Below are 25049 nucleotides of genomic sequence, written 5' to 3' on the forward strand. Positions count from 1 at the left end.
TACATGAAACATATTTTCCTGGTCCCATCAAGTTACATTTAACGAGAGTCTACTGTAATGGTTAACTAGGAAAAGGGAACCTCAACCAATGCCAGCAAAGAGTGAGGTGATTTTATGAGATGAAAAAATTTGCAGAGATGAAATGTCATCAGTTTGCAGAAGACATAGTGAATTGAAGATTACTGGAAGACGTCTCCTTCCTGCAGTGGACACGAAGCAGGCTGACAACGATCATGATGATAGTCCGATGGGTGAATTTTTTCAAAACAATAAAAAAAAAACATTCAAAAGTGGCTTCACGGGCTACGTCCTGAATAGAATGTACATGGCCTTCTTTTGCGATAGCAATTATACGGATACTCTCAGTGGGCTTTTTCTGTGGCCTTCATGCTCCATATAAAGTCCAAATCAAAAACACTGCTTCGCACACTGTATGTTCTATATATGAATAGGAATGAAAGCACTAAGGACGAATGCGGCTGAAGCACAGATGAAATAAGCCAGTCATCTCCGTCGCACGGAAAATACATGCGATAAAATCAACCAGCTTGCAAGGTCTGCAGTTGATGGCCGTTCAAGCAAAGTGAAAATGCCCCAGCCATCTTTCAGCCATCTTGCGAAAGGAGTCAGTGGAGCGAACGGGACGGTGGGCTGCGTCTCTCTAGCAGCAACTGCGAACTCTGCTAACACGGGCGCGAGATGGCTTTACGAGACATTACGACATGGCTTGTAAACTTGTTAAGGTATCTATGCTTCACGTTTAGAAAATATGTTGACAGTAAGAAGACTTTTTTGGTCGTTGGAGCAGCGTATTCCTTTTGAGATACACAAGATTGGAGCCAAAGAGTTCGCTGTTAACCCTACCCTGTATAACATTTCGATTTGTTGCTATGGCATTGGTTGTACATCACCCTTGCAGCGAAACTGTGATTTCTTCTGTCTTACAAAAGTTGTGTGTCACACTTCAGGCTGGTATGAGTGCCTCACAGTGCATATTTTCTTTTTCTCAACACTATTATTCGGATTCATACCTTTATTCAAGCATCCAGTTAGACTCTCTAGGCTTTATTTGGGTGAAAATAGTTTAAACTAAAATTTCCCATGCACATAAGTTGTTCCACCTATGGAACTCTGCAGTTGTTTAGTAAATCGTGCCAGAGATTCAGAAGAAATCTATGAGACCTACCTGCCACTGGACTTCTTGAGCTCCTCTTCCTTTTTGTTCTTGTATGATTTAGCCTCTGCACCAAACAACGAAGAAGGAAGATGCGAGTGATGAAGTGTCCAAACAAATATTAGCCATATGGCACCTTGCATGCAATCTATCCTTATTTACAGAACACTAGTAGTGAGAACGCGTTCCTGAGCCAACTACCCTGTCAAGGTTGCAGATGCCACCAAGAAACACAATGACCAAGTGTGGAGACTGAGAAGATTCCAAGCTGCCTTGTCATCCATTTCATTCTCCTTGCTTGCTCTTTGGTGTTATTTGTGGGTTTATCACATGTCTGTAGTTACCAACAATCTTGACTGCAATTTAAATATATTCCACTCACTGCTTCTTAGAGCCCCAAAAGCCTAATGCCTTTGAATATTAACTGCTTCTCTTGACATATTTAAATAGGGATTCTGAATGAGATGCAACAGACAAGCAAACTGAAATTATTCTTCACTGATAAGTGTTGAAAATGAATGACCCCACCTAATGGATGTACCCTTGCAACTTGGCACATTAGAAACACATCAACCAATGCAGCGTGTACACAGCTGCTAGAAAGCTTACCTGTACCTTCACCTTCCTGTTCCTCGGACTTCTTAGCCTTGGCCGGCAACAGATGGAGAAGACGACCCTGTTTGAAAGGAGCAGTTCGAGAGAGGAAGACAATTAATGGATCAGAAGGAAGCAATGTTCTCTTAGTTAAAAGAGCACAAGGAACCAGAAAGAATCAGTGTTTTGCTAGTTACAATGCTACGATTAGAAAATGAACAATCAGTCTGGGAGAGCACATTGCAAACAAAACTTATACCTTTTACATCATGTAGTCAGAGCTTTATTTACCACCAAAAACTTGATCTTGTCAACTTTCTTGAACATGCACACACAAGATATGAGTGTTAGCCACAGTCAACATTCCTATGGATAATGTTGTACACATACACAACCTATTAGTCGAACATAGACTGTAATTTAGCAAATGCATATAGACCCTTAGCTTGCATCACGCACAAGTATGGCCTGTCTCCACATACCGCCACTTCACAAGTAGACTTTATTCTCTCTTTCCCCATCATTTTCCTCCTTCTTTTTATATGTAAATTACAACCAGCTATTCATTTAAGCGATGCATTTGGTAGGTTTATCCTTTGTTTCCTGTGCAGTACTGTTGAAGTAAAACATCATCACGGCTATTACATGCCAAAACTACAATATTGTTACGGTTGAATTAAAGGATATGTGGATTTATTTACAAAGTGAGGATGAAATTCGGCAGTCCCGGTAAAGATGGAGTCCTCAGGCCGCACCAGACAACGCCGTCTTCCTCTTCTACCTACCCGGCACATACTACAGCCCGGCTCATACCGTAGCAATCTCCGGTTCACAGACGAAGCCCGCTGGGTGAGTTTATGTCACTGGAGGGATGAAACTTCTTGAGGCGAGCCACGTGCACCAACTGCGTTCGATTTGACCGACGAGAAGGTGTCGTCAAGCATGCCACAACGTACGTCAAGTCAGTCAAGCGTTCTACAATGACGTAGGGGCCTGTGTACTGCGATAAAAACTTCTGACATAAACCAGGTTTTCGTTGGGAGGCCCACAACTACACGAATTAACCTTTGCGGAATGAAATGGCATCATGGCGTTGATCGTATTGTTGCTTGGAACGATCTTGTGATGCCAGTGTGCGCAAGCGAGCAATTTGGCAGGCTTCTTCAGCCCGGCACAATGTTTCGGCCACGGAATGATCGGTATGGAGCTTAAATGGGAGGATTGTATCAAGGGAGCTGCGTGGTAATCGAGCGTAGAACAGGTAGAAGGGCGTGAAGTCCGTGGTATCGTGCTTCGCTGTATTGTATGCATAAGTAATAAATGGTAAGATCTCATCCCAGTTTTTGTGATTGGACGCAACGTACATTGGGAGCATGTTAGTAAGAGTTCGATTGGTACGTTCTACAAGACCATTCGTCTGGGGATGGTATGGTGTCGAATGTCTGAACTGTGAAGTGCAGAGGCGAAGCAATTCTTCCACAGCGTCCGCGATGAATTGGCGACCACGGTCACTGATTATTACTTGAGGTGGACCATGTCGAAGAACAACGGAGCGTATCAAAAATGCAGCGACGTCATCGGCTATAGAAGATGGTATTGCAGCGGTTTCGGCGAATCTGGTAAGGTGGTCAACGCACACTATTATCCAGCGGCTGTTGTTCGAAGATCGCGGGAACGGGCCCAATAGGTCGATGCCCACTTGCTCTAACGGCGTAGTAGGCGGTTCTACGGGATGAAGAAGGCCGTGTGGTGCACTGGTAGGTCGTTTGTGGTGCTGGCAATTCTCGCAGCTCGAGACGTATCATTTCGTAAAATCTCGCATTCGGGGCCAGTAAAAACGCTGCTGCACTTGATGCAGGGTGCGAATGAACCCAAGGTGTTCTGACGTTGGATGATCGTGCATAGTACGAAAAACGTCGCATCAAAGACTTTGAGGTACAACCAGTAAATAACGTGCGCCGGTTGCTGAGTAATTCGTTTTGCACAACAGTCCATCACGAATGCGAAAGCGACCACTGCCTTTAAGATTCCGGGTGTCAACGAACAAAGGGTCTAAAGATAAATCATTCAATTGTTCTCGTTTGAAGATATTGGCACCAGGAAACGTGTGAGAGACCACAGCAAAGCAGATGTCAAGGGTATCTGCACTGTCCTCTGTCGTGGTCATAGGTAGGCGAGAAAGGCAATCAGCGTCCAATGACGTCGTCCACTTCTGTACGAAATGCTGAACTCAAATTCTTGAAGGCGTAAAGCCCATCGAGCAAGGCGGCCAGAAGGGTCTCGGAGGGTAACAAGCCAACATAATGAATGATGGTCTGTCACAATCCTGAATGAACGACTGTAGAGGTAACATCGAAACTTTTGAATGGCGAATACAGCCGCTAAACATTCTTGCTCTGTCACAGTATAATTCATTTCAGCCTTGCTTAGAGATCGACTCGTATAAGCAACAACATGCTCTGCATTATCATGGCGCTGAACAAGCACACCTCCGATGCCAATTCCAATTGCATCACTGTGCACTTCTGTAGGAGCAAAAGGATCAAAATGACGAAGAATCGGCTCAGATGTTAGTAGAAGTTTCAGTTCAGAAAACGTGGCATCACAATCAGGTGTCCATTCAAATGGGCTGTCTTTTCGCAACAAGCTCGTCAGTGGGTGTACTACGTCCGCGAATCGGGGCACAAAGCGGCGAAAGTAGGAACAGAAGCTGCGAAGTTCCTTCAGTGTCTGGGGTGATTTGAATGTGCCGACTGCTTCGATTTTGCGGGGATCCGTCCCGACGCCATCTTTGTCAACTAGGTGATTGAGGACTAAAGCTTGTCGTTCACCAAACCGGCACTTCTTAGAGTTCAAAATCAAGCCAGCCTTTCCGACACAGTCTAAAACAAGGCTTAAACGGACGTTGTGCTCTTTGAAGGTACGGCCAAAAATGACGACGTCATCCAGGTAGCATAAGCACACCTCCCATTTAAGACCACGAAGGACGGAGTCCATAAACCTTTCAAAAGTGGTGGGGGCGTTGCAAAGCCCAAACGGCATCACATTGAATTGGCACAGTCCATCAGGCATCACGAATGCGGTCTTCTCCTTGTCCGAAGGGTGCATAGGTATCTCCCAATATCCTGATTGTAGGTCTATTGAAGAAAAGTACGAAGCCGAGTGTAAGCAGTCAATAACATCGTCAATCCTAGGCAGCGGATATACATCTTTTTGGGTCACGGCGTTGAGTCTTCTGTAATCAACGCAGAACCGCTAGGCACCATCTTTCTTCTTAACCAAGATGACCGGTGCTGCTCACAAGCTACACGACTCTTCAATAGCACCCTTCTTCAGCATTTCCTGAACCTGGTCGGCAATAACTTTTCGTTCTGATGACGACACTCGGTAAGGCTTTTGTCGGACCAGATGGGCGTGCTGGTGTCAATCCTATGGTGAGCACGAAAACATGTAAAGGTAGTGGCTTCTCCTCTTGGCAAAAGTCAAACACAGAAGCATGTCGCCTGAACAGATGGCGTAACGTCTGCTGCTCGTGTGACTGCAAAGTGGCGCTAATCATGCCCAGGATCTGCGACTCGTAAGAGCAACTGCGCTTGCCAGAATTTGTACCTTTCTCGCTTTCATCGTTGTTAACGACCGCTACAGAACCTTCAGTGGAATCATCGAAGACGCCAAGCTTCATTCCTCGAGGGAGCACAACCGGCATTGGCGAACAGTTCAGTGCCCACAGAAAGGTTGCTCCTTCATCAACAGATATCAAACAACGAGGGACGAGTATGCCTTTCTTAGCACATTTAACGATGACAGGTTCAACGATGGCGTCAAAAGATGTGGCAGATTTTAGGGCGAACACCGCAACTGACCTCATTGACCAAGGCGGCACTGTCAGCTCATCGGAAACAATGAGAGCGTCCTTCGCGGCCTCCGGCGCCTCATCGACGAGGGCAGGAACAATGTCACCGCTGACGGAAAGTTCACCGCTTCTACAGTCGACGAAAGCACCACATCCTTGGAGAAAGTCAAGACCGAGAATCACATGGTGGGTACAACGTTGCAGCACAAGAAACTCTGTTGGGAACACCTTTCCTGCCAGTAAGACATTGACGGCACAAACTCCGACAGGATGAAGTACTTCCCCACCAACACCACGAAACCTTGTTGATTCGCCCCAAGAAAACATAACTTTATGGCCAATGCGACTTTTGAAAGAAAGACTCATAACTGATATCGTAGCACCAGTGTCCACCAAAGCACTTGTACAAAAGCCATTCATTTCCACACGTATCTTGTTCTTGGACATTATAACTGGCGGAGGCATCTGAGGCAAATCCTGTTGTGCGACCTCACCTCCATTGGTCGCGCTGCCTAGTTTCCCAGCGGCGGCGGTGATGACAGGCGTCGTCCCAGCGAAGGGGAACGATGCAGTCGGCCAGATGGAGGCGTCAAACTACGGTCAGAAGCGGGAAAACTGCCACGGTGATTTCCCCGCCGTGAGGTACTCCTGGAATAGGCGGGCCACTGACCGTTGTTGTGACCAGTGCCCGCTGGCGGAAACTCTGATGGGGAACGATATCGGGATGTCGGCTCTCTCTGTCGACGACAGAACCGAGCTATATGCCCGGCGATACCGCAGCGGTAGCACACAGGGCCTTGGCGGTATTCATTGTACTTCTGGAAGGCATTGCGCTGACGTGGTGGTGGTACGGGTACATCTTTGTTCGGGTCGTAATAGGTGTTGGCTGGCTGATGGTCTTCGTACCTCAGCAGCGGGTAGTTATTGCGCTGTGACCTCGGTGGTGAGGGTGGCCTGTAGTTGCAGTCATCGTTGCCTGCTGCGGCAATTGACACAGAAGGGCGAGAAGGAGGCGGTGCGGGTGTAGCTTCATCCGGCGTCGGGCGAGCGTGTCGAGTGAGCTCTTCTCGAATGACCTGGCGTATTATTGACGCGAGATCAAGCGGCGTGTATTTGTCAACACTTGCCACGGTGGTTACATTCGGTAGGCGACCGAACTTGGGGGTGATACGTCGCATCTTCAGGGTCTCGAATGCGCGACAGTGGCTTATGATGTCGGTTACCGTAGCAAGGCTGTCATTGCTGATGAGGAACTGACACACGTCCTCAGCAATACCGTTCAACAGGTGGCCAACTTTGTCTTCCTCTGACATAGAAGGGTTGACAATCTTGCAGAGCTTCAAGATTGCCTCGACGTAGGTCGTGCACGTCTCTCCTGGGATTTGAGCTCTCTGCAGTAACGTTTTTTCCGCCTGCTTTCTCTTAGCTACGGAGTCTCCGAAGCACGCTCTTATTTCGGAAACGAAGCGATCCCATGACGTGAGGGCATCTTCGTAGTTCTCGAACCACACGAGTGCTGTGTCCGTTAAGAAAAATGCTACATTGGTCAGCTGGGTCGCCGCGTCCCACTGGTAGTATTTGCTCACCCGTTTGTAGTGTGTAAGCCAAGCATCCACGTCCTCGCCAGATTCGCCACCGAATGTGCAAGGCACTATCAGATCCTGACGCAACCAGGGACCAGCCGCACGCGTACCTGGTACTAGCGGTGCTGCTGGGACTGGTAGAAGGTCTGCAGCTGCGGGGATCCAGTTTCCTTCTTCGCCGGGAGACATCTCAGCTGCCAGTGGTAACGGGGCAGTCCAGCAAGACGGCGGCTTCGTCGTAGATCAGGCGCTTGAAGCGTCGTGTTGCTTGGTTGATTACCCAGCGCCTCCACCACAAAAATGTTAAGGTTGAATTAAAGAATAGGTGGATTTATTTACAGGGTGAGAATGAAGTTCGGCAGTCGCGGTAAAGATGGAGTCCTCAGGCCGCACCAAACAACAACGTCTTCCTCTTCTACCTACCCGGCACATACTACAGCCCGGCTCATACCGTAGCAATATGATCATGAGCCACACTGCAGTGAAGGAGTCCAGAAATTTCGATTATCTTGTGTTCTTTAATATGCACTGACATTGTAAAGTTTCGCCTCCATTAAAATACGACTGCCATGGCCAGGGTCAAACCTGTGGCCTTTGGGTCAATGGCTGGGGACCGTATTCAGTAAGCCACCATGGCTGACACACTACCGCTGTAAATAAAGATTTAGAAAAGCATGAAAGCGTGTGAAGAACTCAGTGGAGATAGCGGTGGAGATAAAGTGAGCTAGTAAGTTGACACCCTATTTTTTTAAACTGAAAGTATAAATGAAGCAATAAAAAAGACATTCTGTTAATTAAAGGTGCTTGGCCAAAGATACACTGCTCTAATGCAAGAACTATAAAAAAAGTCACACAACACATACTTCGCACAGGCATTTTTACCAAGATTCATGCATGATGTGTCACCTTGATAGATTAGGTCCACAGTCAAGCACAACCGCACTGCAGAAATGAGTGTATGCAAAGAAATCAACATATACCATCATAACATACTGCACGCAAACTAATCAACAAAGTAGCTTGTAAGCATATCATACCCTGGGATACCTAGTTTTTTTTTTGCCAATTTCAGATAAAAAAATAAAAAAAAATTCACAGCTGCTGTATTTGTTCTGGTGCAACTCGACGTAATTTTGCAGTTTTAGAGAAGTTTAATGAAGGAACACTCTTCGTTCGAGTAAGTGCCGTCATTCTGTCTTTGATTATTGACAATGTCTATTATGACACTAAATATGACTGAGGTGCCATGAGAATGTGTGGCTATTACATTGTGTGACAATCTGTGGTTATTACAATATGTGACAATCTGTGCCATAATGCAATAAGTGGCTAGTGCTACACAAAAGAAAGCATGCCCAGTCAAAGTTCTGCCCATGTAGCTATTGAATATAGCAATCATAGTTTCCCTCGATAGTGTACCCCATTTCCCACCTGAAGCATCTGGCCGTCCAGTTCCGTGAAGGCCCGGATTGCATGCTCGGGAAAGAGAAAGCTGACAAAGGCAAATCCCTTTGGCTTGCGTGTTACCCGATCAATGGACAGGTGTACTTCTTCCAGAGGGCCTGTAAGATGAGCAGATAAAAAAAATTTGTATACTGTCAAAAGACTGCTGACTATAAATTAAATTCACATTGGCTCCAAGTCATCTATAAAACATAAAGCCCAAGTCTCAAGTGCCTTCAGACAATGCGCCGGCAATGAAAAGACAGCCATGGCATCCAAGGACCGAGCCAAACTAAGATCTGCTGTTGCATAAAAAAAAAAAAATTAAATGTATGCACACTCCTAATGTTGTGAATGTGCAGTTAAGCCTCTTTAAAATAAAGTGAGTCAAATTGGCAATTAACCTTGTTATACTGAAATTCATCCTTTTATGCAAAGCATAACTGCCGATAAACTCTTCAGTTTGTTCAATGGAAGGTGCCCCAAAAATTTCTGCATAACCAGGCTGGTTTTAATTTCAGAAAAGTCAGTTTTGTTGATACTTCAAGCTGATGATAATTTATGTTTTCGTGCCACATCGGCAATGTTCTCATCAAGTGGCAATATGACATATGAAAAACGAAAAAAATGCAGGTCTAATGCAATGAAAATCAGTGCGAGCAAAACAATCATGCCTAATCAGCTGCAAGGGCTTGCCATGAAAGCATTAGACATTGCCCAGAGTGGCATGACGCTGCTCAAAACATGTTCAATGAGCATGAAACGTCGAAATCCATTGAATGCTTTTCGTAAAAGCAGATGACATTCAGTGCAAAGTCACATGAAAGTGAAGGGACAACTTCAGTTACAGCCTACTTGTTTGGTGACTGTATTTTCTACGTTGCGTCAATGCACGTACGTATTTGAATCATGTCAAAAAAAAAAAAAAATGAGATCAAATATGGTGTCCCAAATCTTAATCGCCCCTATGTCTTGGTTTAAAAAGGAAGTATGCCAGTTTTATCAAAGAACACCCATATAATTTTATGCAGGTAGGTGGTGGTGTGGCTGATAAATGTGACCAACTTAAAAAAATTCACTCCGCTACTTAAAAACATGCGAAACACGTTACAGCAGCTCACTGGGCAAAAAACATTTTGTTTGTGGTAAAAAGTATGGTTAGTTCTGGTTGCTCATTGCTGGAAATTCACCCTTTTATTCAGAAAGTACAGGGTACCTTCTCTTGACTTGGGAACTATGAAGAGCAAGCTCAGTGATTCACTTATTTACACACTGCGACATTATTTATATTTGCATATGAATGAGCGAGATTGTTTTCAACATTACAGACAGATTGCTGAACTCAGCACAACAGCATTTATGGCTACTCATTCCTGGAACTTGCCATATGATGACAACAAAAACAGAAAATTGGGTGTCGGTGCAAGGAAAGCACAGAGCCATACACAAAATTACACCGCTATGTGCAGTGTGTCATAAACGACGCCGGTGGTGCACTAGGGCACCCATTTGCTCTACTTCACCACTACGACGACAAAGCAGAAAACACTCAGCCAACCCTTGCACTTGCAGGAAATGGTGGAAAAGATGCTCTCTATTTTGGCAGCTACTCTCCTGCACATACCATGCAGTTTGAATAATGCATTAGAAAAACAGAATGTAAAAGAAACATCTGACTGCTGGTACAAGCATAAGTTTGAATTTACTGCCTCTCTCTGTCATTGCAACAGCGGTGAAACTTTGTTATATTGAAACTGTAGCTAAGTTCACTTCAATACATTGAAGTTAAAAAAAGTCCCAGCATATCCACGGAGTGCATGATGAGTGGGGCGAAGCATCCGTCAGTCTGTTCGTCCGTGCATCCATCCATTCATCCATCCATGCGCAAGTCCGTGCATTTGTCTATCCGTCCATCTAGTGAGCATTCCGAGTATTGCCATCCAGCGGACATTCCAAGGACTAAACGTGAGGCGGCACGGCCTGACTAGAGGAGCGGCATGCACGCACTCTCTTACGGCCCGCGCTTCATGTCTAGTTCCCACCTTTCACTGCCTCTAATACATGGCACTGCGGCCCAACTCTCGCTAAACCTTGACCCTTTCTGGTCAGATAGTGCTCAAAGTACATCCTTGTGATACTAGTTTTTTTTTAGTAAGCATCAAACTCAAGGCAAATTTTATTGGAGCTTAAGCCACCGATACTCGTCTCTGTAGGTTATTTCAACAGAAACAACTATCTTTATATTTATGATTAACGTGAGCGGGTTTTCTCCTAAATTCAAAAGTGTGCACGCGTGCTACTCCTCTAGTCCAGCCGTGGAGGTGGCTACCTACTACTACTATGACGACTACCACATACATCGCGTACGCACGACCCACGGCTTAGAGAACTTCGCCCCAAAATACATGGTGCTTTGGGTGGGGAAGGAAGAATAAACCTTATTGCCAAATACCCTGTGCAGGGCCGGAAAGCCTATTAAACTACTCCCACATTGGAACTGCAAGGTAAAGCCTCCGCGCACTATCGTGGCCATACTGGACTGCTAGGACTAGCTGCTTGTGGTATTGTGACCAGATCATGTTTAAGAAGCTCTTATGAGTAATGCCAGGGCCAAGTGACCCACGCTTTTGAAGCAAATTTTCCAATGTAGTCATTTACCTTGCATGCTTCCCATGAAGCATTCATGTCTTGAATGTTATGCTATTTCTTGTGCTGTACAGGTGGGTGATATGAACCTGTTTCTAGTTGTCTAAGTGTCTCGGCTTGTGCCCTGAGCGGTTTGATGTGTGGAACAGGAAATGGTTTCCTAGTTATGTAGTTACTAATATTGTTTTGCAATTTTATTGCATGTCATGGGTGTATTTCCAAGCATATTATCAAATCGAGCAGAGTCGAAGCCACTTGTAAAAGTGTAGGCTTGAACGAATATATTCGAATACTTGAACAAATACTACATACAGTATTCAAATTCACTTCATATTGAACTTAAATTGTTGAAAATTCAAAGTATTCGAAACAAATCAATAGGTGCATATTAGTCTGCATGTGATACCCTGGACATGTGGTTTCATTGCAGTAGAGCAGTGCTTAGCCGTGTAAGCACCTATTTAAATGTACATAAATTCACACGTAACTGCCTTGTAAAGGTGGTTTCACTGCAGTGAAGTAATGCTAAGCCATGAAAACACATATCCAAAGAAAATCAGCCCTGCTGCGAAGCCCACATTTCAAGGTTAAACGAGGATATTAGCCGTTTAAGAGCTTGTTATATTGACTTATATGCTCTAAGTATAGCAACTTTTAAGAAGTAAAATATTTGACAGGCTATCACTTGCATTCTGCCGAATGCGGAATCCTGCTACGATTCAAAGTTGTTTCGTTTTCTGTGATGCCAAAAAATGATATTTGGACAGGCCTTGTCTCAATTAAAAAAAATATATTGTGCATATTGTGCAGGGTAGTTGGGTCATGACAAATATGCACATTTTTCTTCATAGTATGCAACATATATGCTATTTGAATTTGATTCGAAATAATTCGAACAATATCACAATTCGCTCAGAATTCGATTTGGGCCTAAAATTCGCTATTCGCACAGGCCTATAAAAGTGCAGCTACAAAAAAAAAGGTAAATACATCACTACACATATCAAGAGTTTCATTTCATCAAAGCTTGTCCTGAACAAAATTTAGGACAGCAGTTTCTAAAACATGTGCAAAATATACATAAAGGAACAGCTGGGTCGTACCATATTTTTTGAAGAGTTCCTCCAGCTCCTCTTCAGTGATTGTGTAGGACAGGTTTCTAATAAAAATTCGCCCAGTCTGCAATGTGCGAAAAAAAAAAAGTTTAAGAGAGCACTGACCAAGAGTGGCAGATCCCACGTACAGTGGGAATCGATGATATGCGAAGCACGAATAAGAAAGGTTGGTAGTCACTTGAAAATCAGCATAACATTATGAGGTGGAGGTAAATGATGCCGTTCATGACTTCCATGTCATGATTGTCATGTTTGAATGTGTCGTTTACCTTCACCATCTATTCAGGACATGTGATATCAAATTTAGTATATGTGGAGCAAGCAAAACGACCGCGAGCACCCTATTAGCATGGTATGTTGTCATGTTCATACATCACACGCATGTGAGGATTATAATGTTTACACCAGTCATACATTTTGTCATCTATTGACGCCACGTAACACCAAATTTGGTATATGTAGAGCTAGCAAAATGGCCATGAGCGCATCATGAAGGGCCCAATATACTTACTTCAATGTAGCGTTGACGCACGTGCACGCTGGGCACAGCAACGCTACGATAGCAAAATGCAAGCACTCTATAGTCTGATGCCAGGCGCCACCGGCGTCTGTGGACACGGCCCGACGGCAACGCGCATGCGTCAAAGCAACACAGCGCAGCGCTCGGCTGCGAGTATACGGCAGGGCCGGTGCCTGGCGTGGCAACGTTGGCGTGACACGACAAAATGAACGTCGGCGGGCAAGCGCACCGCATCACATCGAAATGTATTGGCGCCTTGACTGTGGCATGTAGTCATGTTCTCACATGACACGCATCTCATGACTGTCATGCTTGCACCAGACGAAGGTATGCACCAGTCACATACCTTCGTCATCCATTGACGTCATGTAATACCGAGTTTGGTACATGTGAAGCTAAAGAAATGGCCGCCAGCGCATCATGAGCGCGGCATGCACTCATGTTGTTACATGACACGCATCTCATGATTATCATGTTTGCACCAGTCACATACCTTTGCCAACCAATCACGTACCGTAATACCAAGTTTGGTAAATGTGACGCTAGCAAAACGGCCGCGAGCGCATCATGAGCGTGGCATGTAGTCATGTTGTTACATGACACGCATGTTATTATTTTCATGTTAGGGTCTGTCGCTTGTGTAAACCATGCAATCATGCCATACCATACCAGTTTTGCAACATGTGATGTGAACGAAACCACCACAAGAGCTGCAGGACCATGAAATGTAAATCATAACATTCTTGACATACATGTCATGATTTTCATGTCATGACTAGTCAAACAGGTTCTTCATACAGTCATGCTATGCCATACGAAGATTGGTATAGATACCATTATCGAAACGGCCACGAGAGCTAAAAGTCGTAGGCGGCTAGTTAGGTAGATACTGGGTAGGTAGATAAATACATACGCTCAATGTCGCCGAAGTTTGCTAAGAAATGCTTCGCATTTAAAAATTTCTAAGGTAAAATAATGAATGAGATAGATTTATCTAGGGACATACCCAATATCAACAAAATATCAAGGGCAAATATAACCTAGAAGATACTAAGAATCAATTTAAAGTGCATGTCGCATGACTGCACGAGATGCGGAGCCCCTCACGACGTTGGCATCAACGCGGGAAAGAGTGTAAACAAATCTACGTCACAAGTTCGTGTTGGCTGTTTGCTGGCACGCATGCGCCCTGCGCTTGTGCCACCTGCAATTTTTTCCTCCCTGTTTGCAGTTCTGCATGTGCTGGCTGTCAGTGTGGTGCCCGCTCGCACATGGCACCAACATCACGGTTTTGCATGATCACGTGGGCAGCTGTGTTTATCTTACTACCGGAACTGCTCCTGCTCAGCTCGGTGCTCTCTGAAACCGAAACTGCAGCTGGGCACTCTAAAATTGTCTCTAAATGAAAAACCGTCATGCCCTCGCGCACATGACGATTCCAGCTGAGATAAGTGAGTCACACGCTGCCTGTTGCAACAAGAAAAACAAGCTGCTAAATTTTTGTGTCGGTGCTTGTTTAAACTTAAAACATCTTTTGTTTCTATCCATTTTTTTCCACATAGACTGATGCTTTCTTTTAGTACCTAAATATACACATGTTAAAGAATATTAATCTCTTCAAGCCTGTATCTTCTCCTTAACTAAAGCTGGTCTAGTTTATACATGATCCTTTCCATGCATTTTTACACATTCACTTTCTCTTAAAACTGAATTTTGATTAAGAAATTACACAGCTTACATCAAGCACATGTTATATTTTATGAACTTGCCTGTGCACTAATGAATGAATGAACTGGTAAATCGATCACATATTAGGCCGAATCACAGTTTCCCACAGTTTCCCCCAATATCCAAACCACTCATAACTCTTTCTGAAAGGACATCGTTACTTTGAAGAAACCGGAATATATTCTTCTTTAAAAGGCCACTCACTAGGTTTGATAATTTTGAGCTGACGAGCGCAATGTATAGAGGCGTTCATGATTATGTCTGCCAAAAGTTGGAACGCTATGCGCCGCGAAAATGAGTCAACTTTCAAGATGAACACTGCTTGCCCTTCCTTTCACGGGCGCGCGCCCAAAAAATGAGGGCATGGCGAAGACGTGGGAACTGCCCTAGGTAGACGAGTGTGCTCTGATGTCTCCAACAGTGCCCGTGACAGGGTGAAAATTATTTCATACCACATGTGTACCTTGTGTAATTTGTTGCTTGAATACATGGATAAAACTTGAGACAAATAATGAGACACAAAAAAAGAACGTGCACGTCTTTATGATATTTTTTTCCCCCCGTAAATCAAAATGACGTGTCGGGTTAATGTGCCTGCGTTTCCCTTGCACGTTCGTGTTCCCGCGGTTAGTGCATTGAGCGGATAAGCCCTGAATATGCTTATCTATTTTACTGCATCTGAGCCTGCATTTCCAAGGAGCGCGCCGAGGTATCTATCTCGCAGGAACAGACAAGAGAACACAAGATAACGCTGGTCAACACAACAACGCCACTCGCGTTCTCTGGCGTTGGTCTTGCTCAGAAATGGCATTGGCGCGTGACTGCTTGCTCGAATGTTGGAGAGAATAGAGAAAAGATTTGGCTTGCGAAGGCTACGTGGGGCAAGCGGCAAAAGCTTTAAGCTCGTCTCCTCTCATCATGGTTTTACGCCGCTTCAAAATGCTGGTTTCCTCACCTCGTAATAAACCGATTGAAAGAATTCTGGTGACATAATGCTCTTCTTCAAACAGTCAACTGCCAGCGTTTAACTAGAATTTGTTATGGGGCCTCGTAAGTGGCCCTTTAACAAGAAAACAAAAACACAAATGTGGGTCATTTATGGCATGCTGGCACAATATTAACATGTGCAATATTGATGCATGCAACATAAAGAGCCACGAATAGCAAGCGGTAGAACCTCGTTGATACATTCGCACTTAATGCAATCTCTTAGCTCCTAAGCTCTAAATCGCAAAAACTAAAAACTAGAAATGCCCCGATTAGATATGTGTTAATACTTTCTGCTTAGTACGTTCCCGGAAAATATGATTATTCGGCAGCAACGTTCGGCATTGTGGCAAACTGGGATTGTATGACACGTCTTGTGGGCGAAAATTCTTCTTCAGGCGTGCAAAAAAAAAAAAAAAAAAAAAAACCTGCTCTCGCGTGCTTGTGAAGTGCCAAGTGGCAGACTGCTGACGCGCAGTGACGCCGGTTTCTTTGTTGGGCTTAATTATCACCCCCCCCCCCCCCCCGTCTTCTACCTTACGTGCTTTCTTGGAATGGCCTGGTTGTCCACTCCATCACTGCCGCAGCTGTCAGTGAACCACACACAGGCCTGTCTTGGCTGTCAAAGTTTTCAAACAGTTTTCATAAAATGCCGTTATTTTATGTAGCATAATGGTTTTTTTTCTTAGCCGGCACCTTGGCACGATTTCGCTCAGCAGTGCAAAGCCTTAATCTGTAGCATGGTACTTGCGAATGCAATCGTCCCACACTACAGAGCTAACAAAGTTATACTTAGAATGGATGCACTGTTGGTCACCTCCACATTGCCACGATTCGGCACGAGACGCACGTCCTGCCTCCGCGACATAATGCACAACGCGCCTTGCAGTGGTAGCAATGCTTTAAATCACTATAATCTCACTTTTGCAACATCTGCCTCTTCTCACAACTCTATCTCACACACAGCTGGCGTTTTCCACAATATTCTTTCCTTAGAAGGTTTACAAAGCCACGTGCATTTAAGTATGTTAGCTGCGCACTTTTCAGTAGGAAAGATGCTGGAAACCAGCGCCCCCCATTAGTAATCGTTGGGGCCTCAGTGATTGTGACTATTTCAAGCAGAAAAAAAATTTAGCGAAATATAAGTCAGGCCCTGAGCGAGGCTGCACGTTGCTTATTAATTCATGATTACAGACAGTTGCATCGAGCTTGGCGTCAGGGAAGCGCAAGCTCTTGTCAATTAAGGAGAAGCTGAATATGCTTCGGCGGCATCTTGCATCGGAGGATACAGAGCGCAACAAAAATGACCCTGTGGCAGGCGCGTCTGACATCGACAACGAAATTGATGGGTCCGGATGCACCCTTCGCCGTGTTCGTCTCGATAGACGACAAAATCTTGACTTGCGAGCCAGAAAGTGTTGTTGAGATTGTCGCGTAGGTAGTGGTGGGAAATGCAGCGGAGCAGGTAGAGAACGAGGCACTGGAAGACAGCACGAGAATGAAAAAGTGCGCTGATCGCCTAACTTTGACGAAGGCCTTGCTGGACTGGAAACTTTTTTACGAAGCTTCTTTTGCACGAAAAACAACTAAAATGCGGACAAGGGTCTACAGTGTTCACAGAAAAACCTTTTCTTGTCCAAGGGTGAGGTAGCAACAGAAAATTACTGTTCCTTAAAAAATTAATGTTTTTTGCCCTTATACCTCTATATGGACTTGTCAGCCTCGATTTTCACTGGATCTGGATCGTACTTTTCCCCGTATGATATGTTTACCTTACGCATTTTTTTCTGAAAACCTATCAACAAACTTCTACTGCATGCAATCATGTCCTTGCTCACATCTGCCAGTGTCTCCTGGGGGTTACCCAAGTCTTCAAACTGCAAAGAACAGGAGGAGAAAAAAAAAAGACGGGTAAATTAGAAAAGTTCAGTGAAATAAATGTGAGCCTCAAGACAACCACGAAAAAGCCTACCGTCAATTATACAAGGATCTATTTACAAGGAACGAAAACACCATAAAGATTATTATACATTACATAAAGAGAAGGCAGTAGCACAGTTTCCAGGTTTCCGGTCAAAGAGAAATATGTGTATACAATACACTAGGCATGTGCAAACAGTGATTTCGGTCGAATAATTTCAAATCGAATAGCATATATGACATATAAATAAATATGAGCATATTTATAATTGACTAACCTGCACAATATTTTTTTTAATTGAAATACAGCCTATAGACAAATGCACTTTTTTTTCATTCAAAGGAAGTCGAAACAACTTTGAATAGTAGCAAGTTTGACTTTCAGTAGAATGCAAGTGATGACCTGTAAAATACTTGACGTTAGAAAATTTATTATACTTAGACCATATAAGCCGTCATAACAAACTTTTAAGCTTAATAAAATAATAAATTGATGTGAGGGTAATATGTTCATTCAAAGATTCTCTGCAAAACATCTTCAAGTATCAATTAATTAGATTCAATAAAGAAGCTTATTGCCTCATGAATTCACCGCAGCAAAAGTTTTTAGAATCTGTCCAATACGAACAGAGCTGTAAAGACCTCTTGCAAGCTGCAGTTGCATTCTCTCTTCTCGTCCTGACGAAAGCACTGGAGGCTAAGCAGGGAGCCATGGCACAGGGAAAGAAAATATGTCACGCATGCCCCATGACCTTGAGCACTTTTTCTCTTTTTTTTTTCTTTGGATATGTGGCGGCCCAGTAACAACCGGTGGCGGCACGTTGGCGGCCTCAGTAACAACCGCGCACCATGTTTCAAATCAGTACATGGCTGATACTATGGCTGTGACGAAAGATTCTTGAGCTAGTGGCGTCATTTTCCAATGAAAGAGAGCAATATTTAGCCGACTTCGATCATTTATTGTGAATTGCAGGCCGCTGCTGCCCTATAACATTTGGCTCGCGTGTTCTCGGTAGCCTCGACTACCCATCGGCCGCGTTTTCTGACTATGCTCAAAGGGTGTTGCAGGGCCCCTTTAAATTTAAAAGGAGGCTTTACGGCAGAGCGAACTTTCCTTGTATAGGTGCTTTCACGGCTTAACACTTCTACACCGCAGTGAAACTACACTTACAGGTGGTTACATGTGGAATAATATACATTTATTCGTTCCTTGCGAATACTTCAAAATTTTCAATAATTTAAATTTGGATCATAGCGAATTAGAATAGTCTACCATTCGTTCGAAGATTCGAATGTTCACGCAAACCTACAATGAACTAATATAAAATGCATTTGAGACAGCAAGCTCGCCTGTTGATCACAGCCATATGGAAGAAAAAGTGCGAGGGAGGGACAGGGGGATGACCGCATCTCCTATTTACCTAAAAAGGAGTGTGTAAAATCTGCCCTGTACTTCGACGTAGTAAGGGGAGGTGGCTGCAATGAACTTTTGCCCCCCTACCTTCGCTAAAGAGGACCCCTGTGTGCACTTATGGTTATGACTTTAAATACTAAGGAATTCGCAAATCAGTTTTACAAGCAGTGCATACAACAGTTTAAACACAAAAAACTTGCCAGCTGGCAAAGTGAAACACCCAGATCAGTACTGTGCTGATACACAACATGTCAAGGCATAATAATTTTATGGCCAGTGCAATCGGTACCCAGTATGCTGCATTCACTGCCATGGAGACACTAAGACGAAACAAGTAAATACAGTCGAACCCCTTAATAAGAGACATTGACATAAGAGACGAATGGGTATAAGGGACACTAGTGAGCCTACAGTAAAATACGGGTTGATGAGAAAATGAATACGTGGTACCCTGCTTATAAGAGACATCTCAAATAAAAGACAGCAATTGCTAGCCCAAACATGCCTCTTATAAAGGGGTTTAACTGTACTGACAGATGAAGTATCTTTTGTAGGAATTCTAACCAGCTAGCTTGGCATTGCGCCTTAGCAAATTTCATGAGCAAAATGTTTAGCACTTTGTCACTCATCTGCTGATCATTGGAAGAAAAATGATGTTCAGAGCTCTGTTTCTTAAATTTTGGTTTAAGAGCCACAAAGTCAAAGTGATGCAACAAATTTATTTATTTCTTTTTCGTTTTCCTTTCTTGCATTTGGCCCATTTGTGTGATACAGATATTCTCAACATTTGCCAAGTTTAATCTTCAGTTCTATTAGAACACAATGCAACTTATATTTTACTGCAAGAACATGATAAAGTAAGTCAGATAAAACGTCACGGCATCGGAGACAATATCCCAATGACGCGGAGTAGAAACCTCTACTATAGCATCAATAGCCATCCTTACTTCACGAGTCTTTTCTGTTTTACCCTGTTTTCATCATAATAACTTTGCCTTTTCTGGTACATACTGTAATTGCATAATTTAATTTTGAAGATATGTTTTTTGTTCAGTATTCCTATCGTATTGCATGAAGTGTTAATTATTCCATGCTTACCTGCCGCCATTTTTTCTCAGGGACCACTTGCTTTGCATATTTTGTGACATCTAACCTATGTCCAGCTGCAATAAAAAACAAAAACAAATCGACTCTAAGAAGGTGGGAAGGAAGGACAGAATATAGCAAGTTCAACTCTCCTGTCAAGTCTATACAACCGTGCTGTGTAATATACTAGCTGCAACAGTCTCAGCAGTGAGTGCAGCCCTATCCAAATTAAACATCTGGCAGCAGAAACATCTACAGCTTATGTATATTTACGTGCTGATGTCAAATATACAGTTCTTTCTCTAGTTCAATACATGCGGTTTTAAAAATATCAAGCACTTTATATGCCTTGCTACAAGTAACAAGGAAGATCTTTTCATAAAACTGCAACTGCTACAAAGCGTATCACAAAACCCTGGAATGAAAACTGTATATAATACAGCTGAACAACAATAGACACTCTAAGCCCGTCTGAGCAAAAGTCGTGGTATGTTGAACTTTATAGAGTCGAATCTTAGCTGGAAATAGAGCTACTCACAAGTGTTCAACACAGGCCCACAGCCAAGAATTTTCTTTAGGGGGGGGGGGGGGCACTTAATGAAAGCCTTGAAAAAGACCTAAAAAGACTGGAAAAAGTCCTCCCCCCCGCCTCTCATCAGAATTTCTGTCATAAATATGCTGTCGTTATTATGCTGCCAGCATGAAGCTACAAAGTAATTTTAAGCCTCACCCTTGCTCACAGTTAAGACAAACAAAACTTTGTAGCTGCCAACATGGCAGGTGAAGCTCATGACTACTAGAGCGCTTGAGTAAGACTTGTTGCTGATCGAGTTGGTTAACGTCAATGTAGTACATAGTAGCGCGAACTTAGGAAACACAGAGCGGAAAAAAGAAGTACAGTTAAACATTTTTATAAAAGGCATGCTCTGGGCAGCAGTTATTGACTTTTATATAGGATGTCTCTTATAAGCAGGGCACCATGTAGGCATTCTTTTATTAAGCCATATTTTACTGAAGACACACTGGTGTCTCTTATACCCATTTGTCTCATTATATCAGTGTATCTAATAAAAGGTTCGACTGTAGAACGGAGCAGGCCCCGACCGTTTCGCTTCCATCTACTTTTTTTCTCTGATTTGTGTTTTTCAAGTTTGTGCTACTATATACCCTATTAGAGGACTCCTTTTCCTTTTTGAGATAGTGCAATACTAATGAGATCTAACAGACAATGATGCCAAGAAAGGTATAAGGGATGTTATTAGAAGTAATTGTAATGAAAATGTGAAAATTTAAACGTGAAAATGTCAGTCAGCGCGACTAGTAGCCATGACAGCAAATGTGAAACGAACTTTGTCTGCCTGCTGGCACCACATTGCCTATAATCTTATAATGAGCTGGCAGCTGACCAATAATCCCTTGCCTACTATCTGAAGGCATCAAGTCTGCTAAAACAAACCCTTGCTATCTAAGAAAGTAAGTAGAAATTTAAAGGTTCGTTTTTCATTGTTGAACTCAATATTTAATAATGACTGAATCATGAAACTGCCGAGCAAAATGAAAATAGTTTACATGTTCCAGCTTCAAGTAGCAACCTTTAAATGATTCCACAGTTAAATTATCTAAAATTAAACTTCAATGCATACTTTTGCATATGTCATGAATTCTCCATATGCCACAGAAGCAAGGACCTAGCAACAAAAAACTTATTTCTGAACTACGTAACATGTTGTGCACCACCTCTTGAGTGCGCACACACCAAGGAAACAAAATTATTGGAGATAGAACCTATGCCACAAAGGTGAGAAAAAATGAAGTAGTGAGAGTTGTTGCACATGCTTTGTGTTTTCTTTCATGAGCTCCAAAACAATTGGTTGGTCTGGCTTAAAATAGCTTGGACTAGACAGCACTAAATTTTTAATGCTGAACGCTACATGCCAAGCGAGTACTTGAAAGCCAGCACGCATTTCGTGACTTACTTGCTTGAAGTTTATTGGTATGCCGCGAATTTGCGACATCTGACAGTAAAGGGTTAAAGGGGCCCTGAAACACTTTTTCAAGTAACTATAGACTTAATTCACCAGAAAATCTCATTGCCTCACCAGCTTAACACAGCAAAATTTTATGAATCCATCCAGTGCGAGTGGAGTTACAAAGATTTGTCGCATGCTAAAATTGCATTCTCTATTTTCCCGTCCAGAAGAAAGTGCTGGAAGCTAAGCAGGGAGGGATGGCAGGGGCAAAGAAAATACGTCACGCACGCCTCGTGATCTTGAGTACTTTTTTTCATTTTTTTTCTTCGAATGCACAACCTTTTCAGTGCGATCGCGCGCGCACGTGTGGACAAGTCGCGGCCTTTTGCAGCGATCTCTGTAACGACCGAGCGTGCCATGTTCACAATTAGCCAATGGCTGATAGATGGGCTTTCTACGAGTGGTTTTTGAGCTTCTTCCGCCACTTGACGAGAGTAAAAAAAGTCATTTTTAGCTGACCTTGATAATTTATTTTGAATTGAAGCCGTGTGCTGCGCTATAATATTTGGCTCGCATGTTGTTGGGAGCCTCTACTACCGATGCGCAGCATTTTCTGACCATGCTCAAAAAGTGTTGCGGGGCCACTCGAATGAGATCAAACAAACAATGATGCCAAGGAAAGTATAGTGTATGTTATTAGTGACAAATGTATAGTGAATGTAAAAAAAAAAAAAAAAGAAAAGTGAACCATTAGGTAACTTGCCACTTGCCCCTCAGTACATGCAAGTTATCTTTTCGTCTACTGTTTTTCTCACTGTAGTTCTTGTTGCCTTTTAAACACTGCGTTTACACAGTGGCATGCCAGGTGTGCATACACAAACAAGACTTTGTGCTCACCCATGAAGCTGTGATGCTTGTTTAGTGCCTGCTTCATGTCTTGTTCCTTCTTGAAACCCAGGTAGGCAATGCCTAGACAAAGTAAGGCACACCAAAATGATCACCTCTGCAATACCATCATGGCCCTTATAGATGACAAGCGCTACCATGTTTTATCCCGTGCCCGTAATTTGCCTTCACCCAGCCAGTTGCCTCAGCCAACGCAATGAAACAAGCGAAGTGGCCGTGGCCGTTCAGTGCCAGTAGCAGGGGTTAGAAGCCAACATGGCAGCACCTTTGTAGACGTGGCCACCCAATTCGATCCAAACTCCCTCTAGATACTACCACACTGCCTTCGCAGCAATAATTAAATGGCGAAATTAGCTATCCCTTCAAGTAATCTAATGCTGGGAACAAAGCATCAGGTATGTTCCGTCTTTATTGCCAATATTTGTGGTGTTTATTTAGGCATGCCTGCTAAGCCTCATCTGCGACCATTTCAGAATGAATCTAGAAAACACGGCAAAATATTGATGGGTACATTGCTCTCGAAGCTGCAGGACGTAAATAGAAAGCAAATAAATGCATTTGTTGCGAACCTATGGGCTGCACAGCGCAGAACAAGGACGTTATAAGTTCAAAGTGGAAGGAAACTGCACCTTCAGGTGCTGCCATGTCAACTTTTTTGGCGCTGCTCGCTTTTACTCTTGTGTGCAGACGCCGTGGTAAGGAGACCCTCAGGTGCGGTGATGCCATCTAGTTTGGATTTAACAAACTTGCTGTGGACGACTGCCTACTGTGTTATACCTGATTAGAGTGCTTTGCTGCTGCAATGACAGCCGCTAATGACTCTCATGGAGGGAAACCAAGTGAAACGACTTCGACCACGCGTCCTGAGAATGCAAAAGCACAGAGGACACAATAATCCAGGCACGCAAAATAGGAAAGCGATGCTCACATGTTTAGCTATGATGGCTCTGAATGTTAGGCCAGAAAAATGGTCCACTTGAAGCAGGCTTTGCAAGGTACTTGGTTGGCTATCCACGTGAGCACTGTCTGCTTGCTTACTTGTTCTGCTGCACACGAGGCTGATGAAACTTTCTCAAACACTGCCATTAAATAAGCTTTCTGGAGCACATTAATGAGATGACAGTTTCACTCGGGATACTGATTCTTTATTTATAGAACTATATTAGAAGCATTACATTTACAACAAAGAAAAAAAAGTGCGAAGTCACTCAAAAGTGTATTTCCAAATAATGTACGATGCACAAAACTTAATCCTTTTTTAAGGCTGTGTAAAATATTCATAATAAAGCAGTTAATTCTGGTTTGTTTTAATGCTTGAGCTGTCTCAACGTCCTGCATTTACAAACTATGTTGCTATTGAGTAAATTTTGTTTTAAGAAAGTGATAACCATACTTCATCCCCTCACAGCACTCTTTTACAACTCATAAACTGAACCAGATGACATTCCCCCTAGAGTCACACTCGGCAATCTTTCAATAATTTTTGCGAATCCACACATCAACCACAGCTGACTTGCGAGTCAACGTGGATTACCAGCACAACACTCTGCCCTCATAAAGCTAAAAGAGATAATCAGATTCAAGAATGACAACACTAAACATGAAACTGAAGTTGCCAGAGCAAGAGTATCTTCCACGACTGTGGCAAAATAAAAACTGAACACTGTGTATTCTGTGCAGGTTTTACACACAGTATTCCATTCTGGTCAATATATTTTGCGCAGCTTATACGGTAGAAAACACAGGGTATCTCCAAAGAAATGCATGAGCTATAAAATGCACGAGTTCTTCAATGCTGGTTCAAAGCGTAGTAAACCAGCATTCCTACACTGCTCAAATGCGGCTACATATCACAATTTGGAACTGAATGCATGTTCTCAAGCACATAGAAATGTGCCATAGCCCCTTGGTCGGAAAGCTGGTGATTCAGGCAAGCAGCGACCACATTTCTGAGAGGTTTAAGGCAAAGACATAGTAGTCAGCAGGTAATGTCATACTGGTACCAGCCCTTTGCAGTTCACTTTGCAAGAGGCATTGCTGAGAACTCTCTCAAACTCTAATAGTACTTACAACAAACTTACAACAAAGGCATAAGCAGAGAACAACAAGC

General features: G+C 43.4%; 1 protein-coding gene across 2 annotated transcripts in view; it reads right to left on the reverse strand.

The window, feature by feature from the left end:
- LOC119170394 (putative RNA-binding protein 19) overlaps positions 1-25049 on the reverse strand; it is a 100944-nt gene that overhangs the window by 70411 nt on the left and 5484 nt on the right. Inside the window, exons 10-16 of one of the 2 annotated variants that reach the window (XM_075890389.1) lie at positions 22931-23002; positions 20076-20140; positions 17482-17520; positions 12397-12472; positions 8636-8766; positions 1790-1850; positions 1187-1241 (exon numbers count right to left, since the gene is read on the reverse strand). In XM_075890389.1, coding sequence (XP_075746504.1) covers positions 1187-1241; positions 1790-1850; positions 8636-8766; positions 12397-12472; positions 17482-17520; positions 20076-20140; positions 22931-23002 — 499 coding nt within the window. Of the gene's footprint in view, positions 1-1186; positions 1242-1783; positions 1851-8635; positions 8767-12396; positions 12473-17481; positions 17521-20075; positions 20141-22930; positions 23003-25049 lie in introns of both variants that reach the window. The other variant, XM_075890388.1, reaches the window with a different exon arrangement.

This window comes from Rhipicephalus microplus, chromosome 3, assembly GCF_043290135.1.
Source record: "Rhipicephalus microplus isolate Deutch F79 chromosome 3, USDA_Rmic, whole genome shotgun sequence".
In the NCBI taxonomy this organism is placed as follows: Eukaryota; Metazoa; Arthropoda; class Arachnida; order Ixodida; family Ixodidae; genus Rhipicephalus; species Rhipicephalus microplus.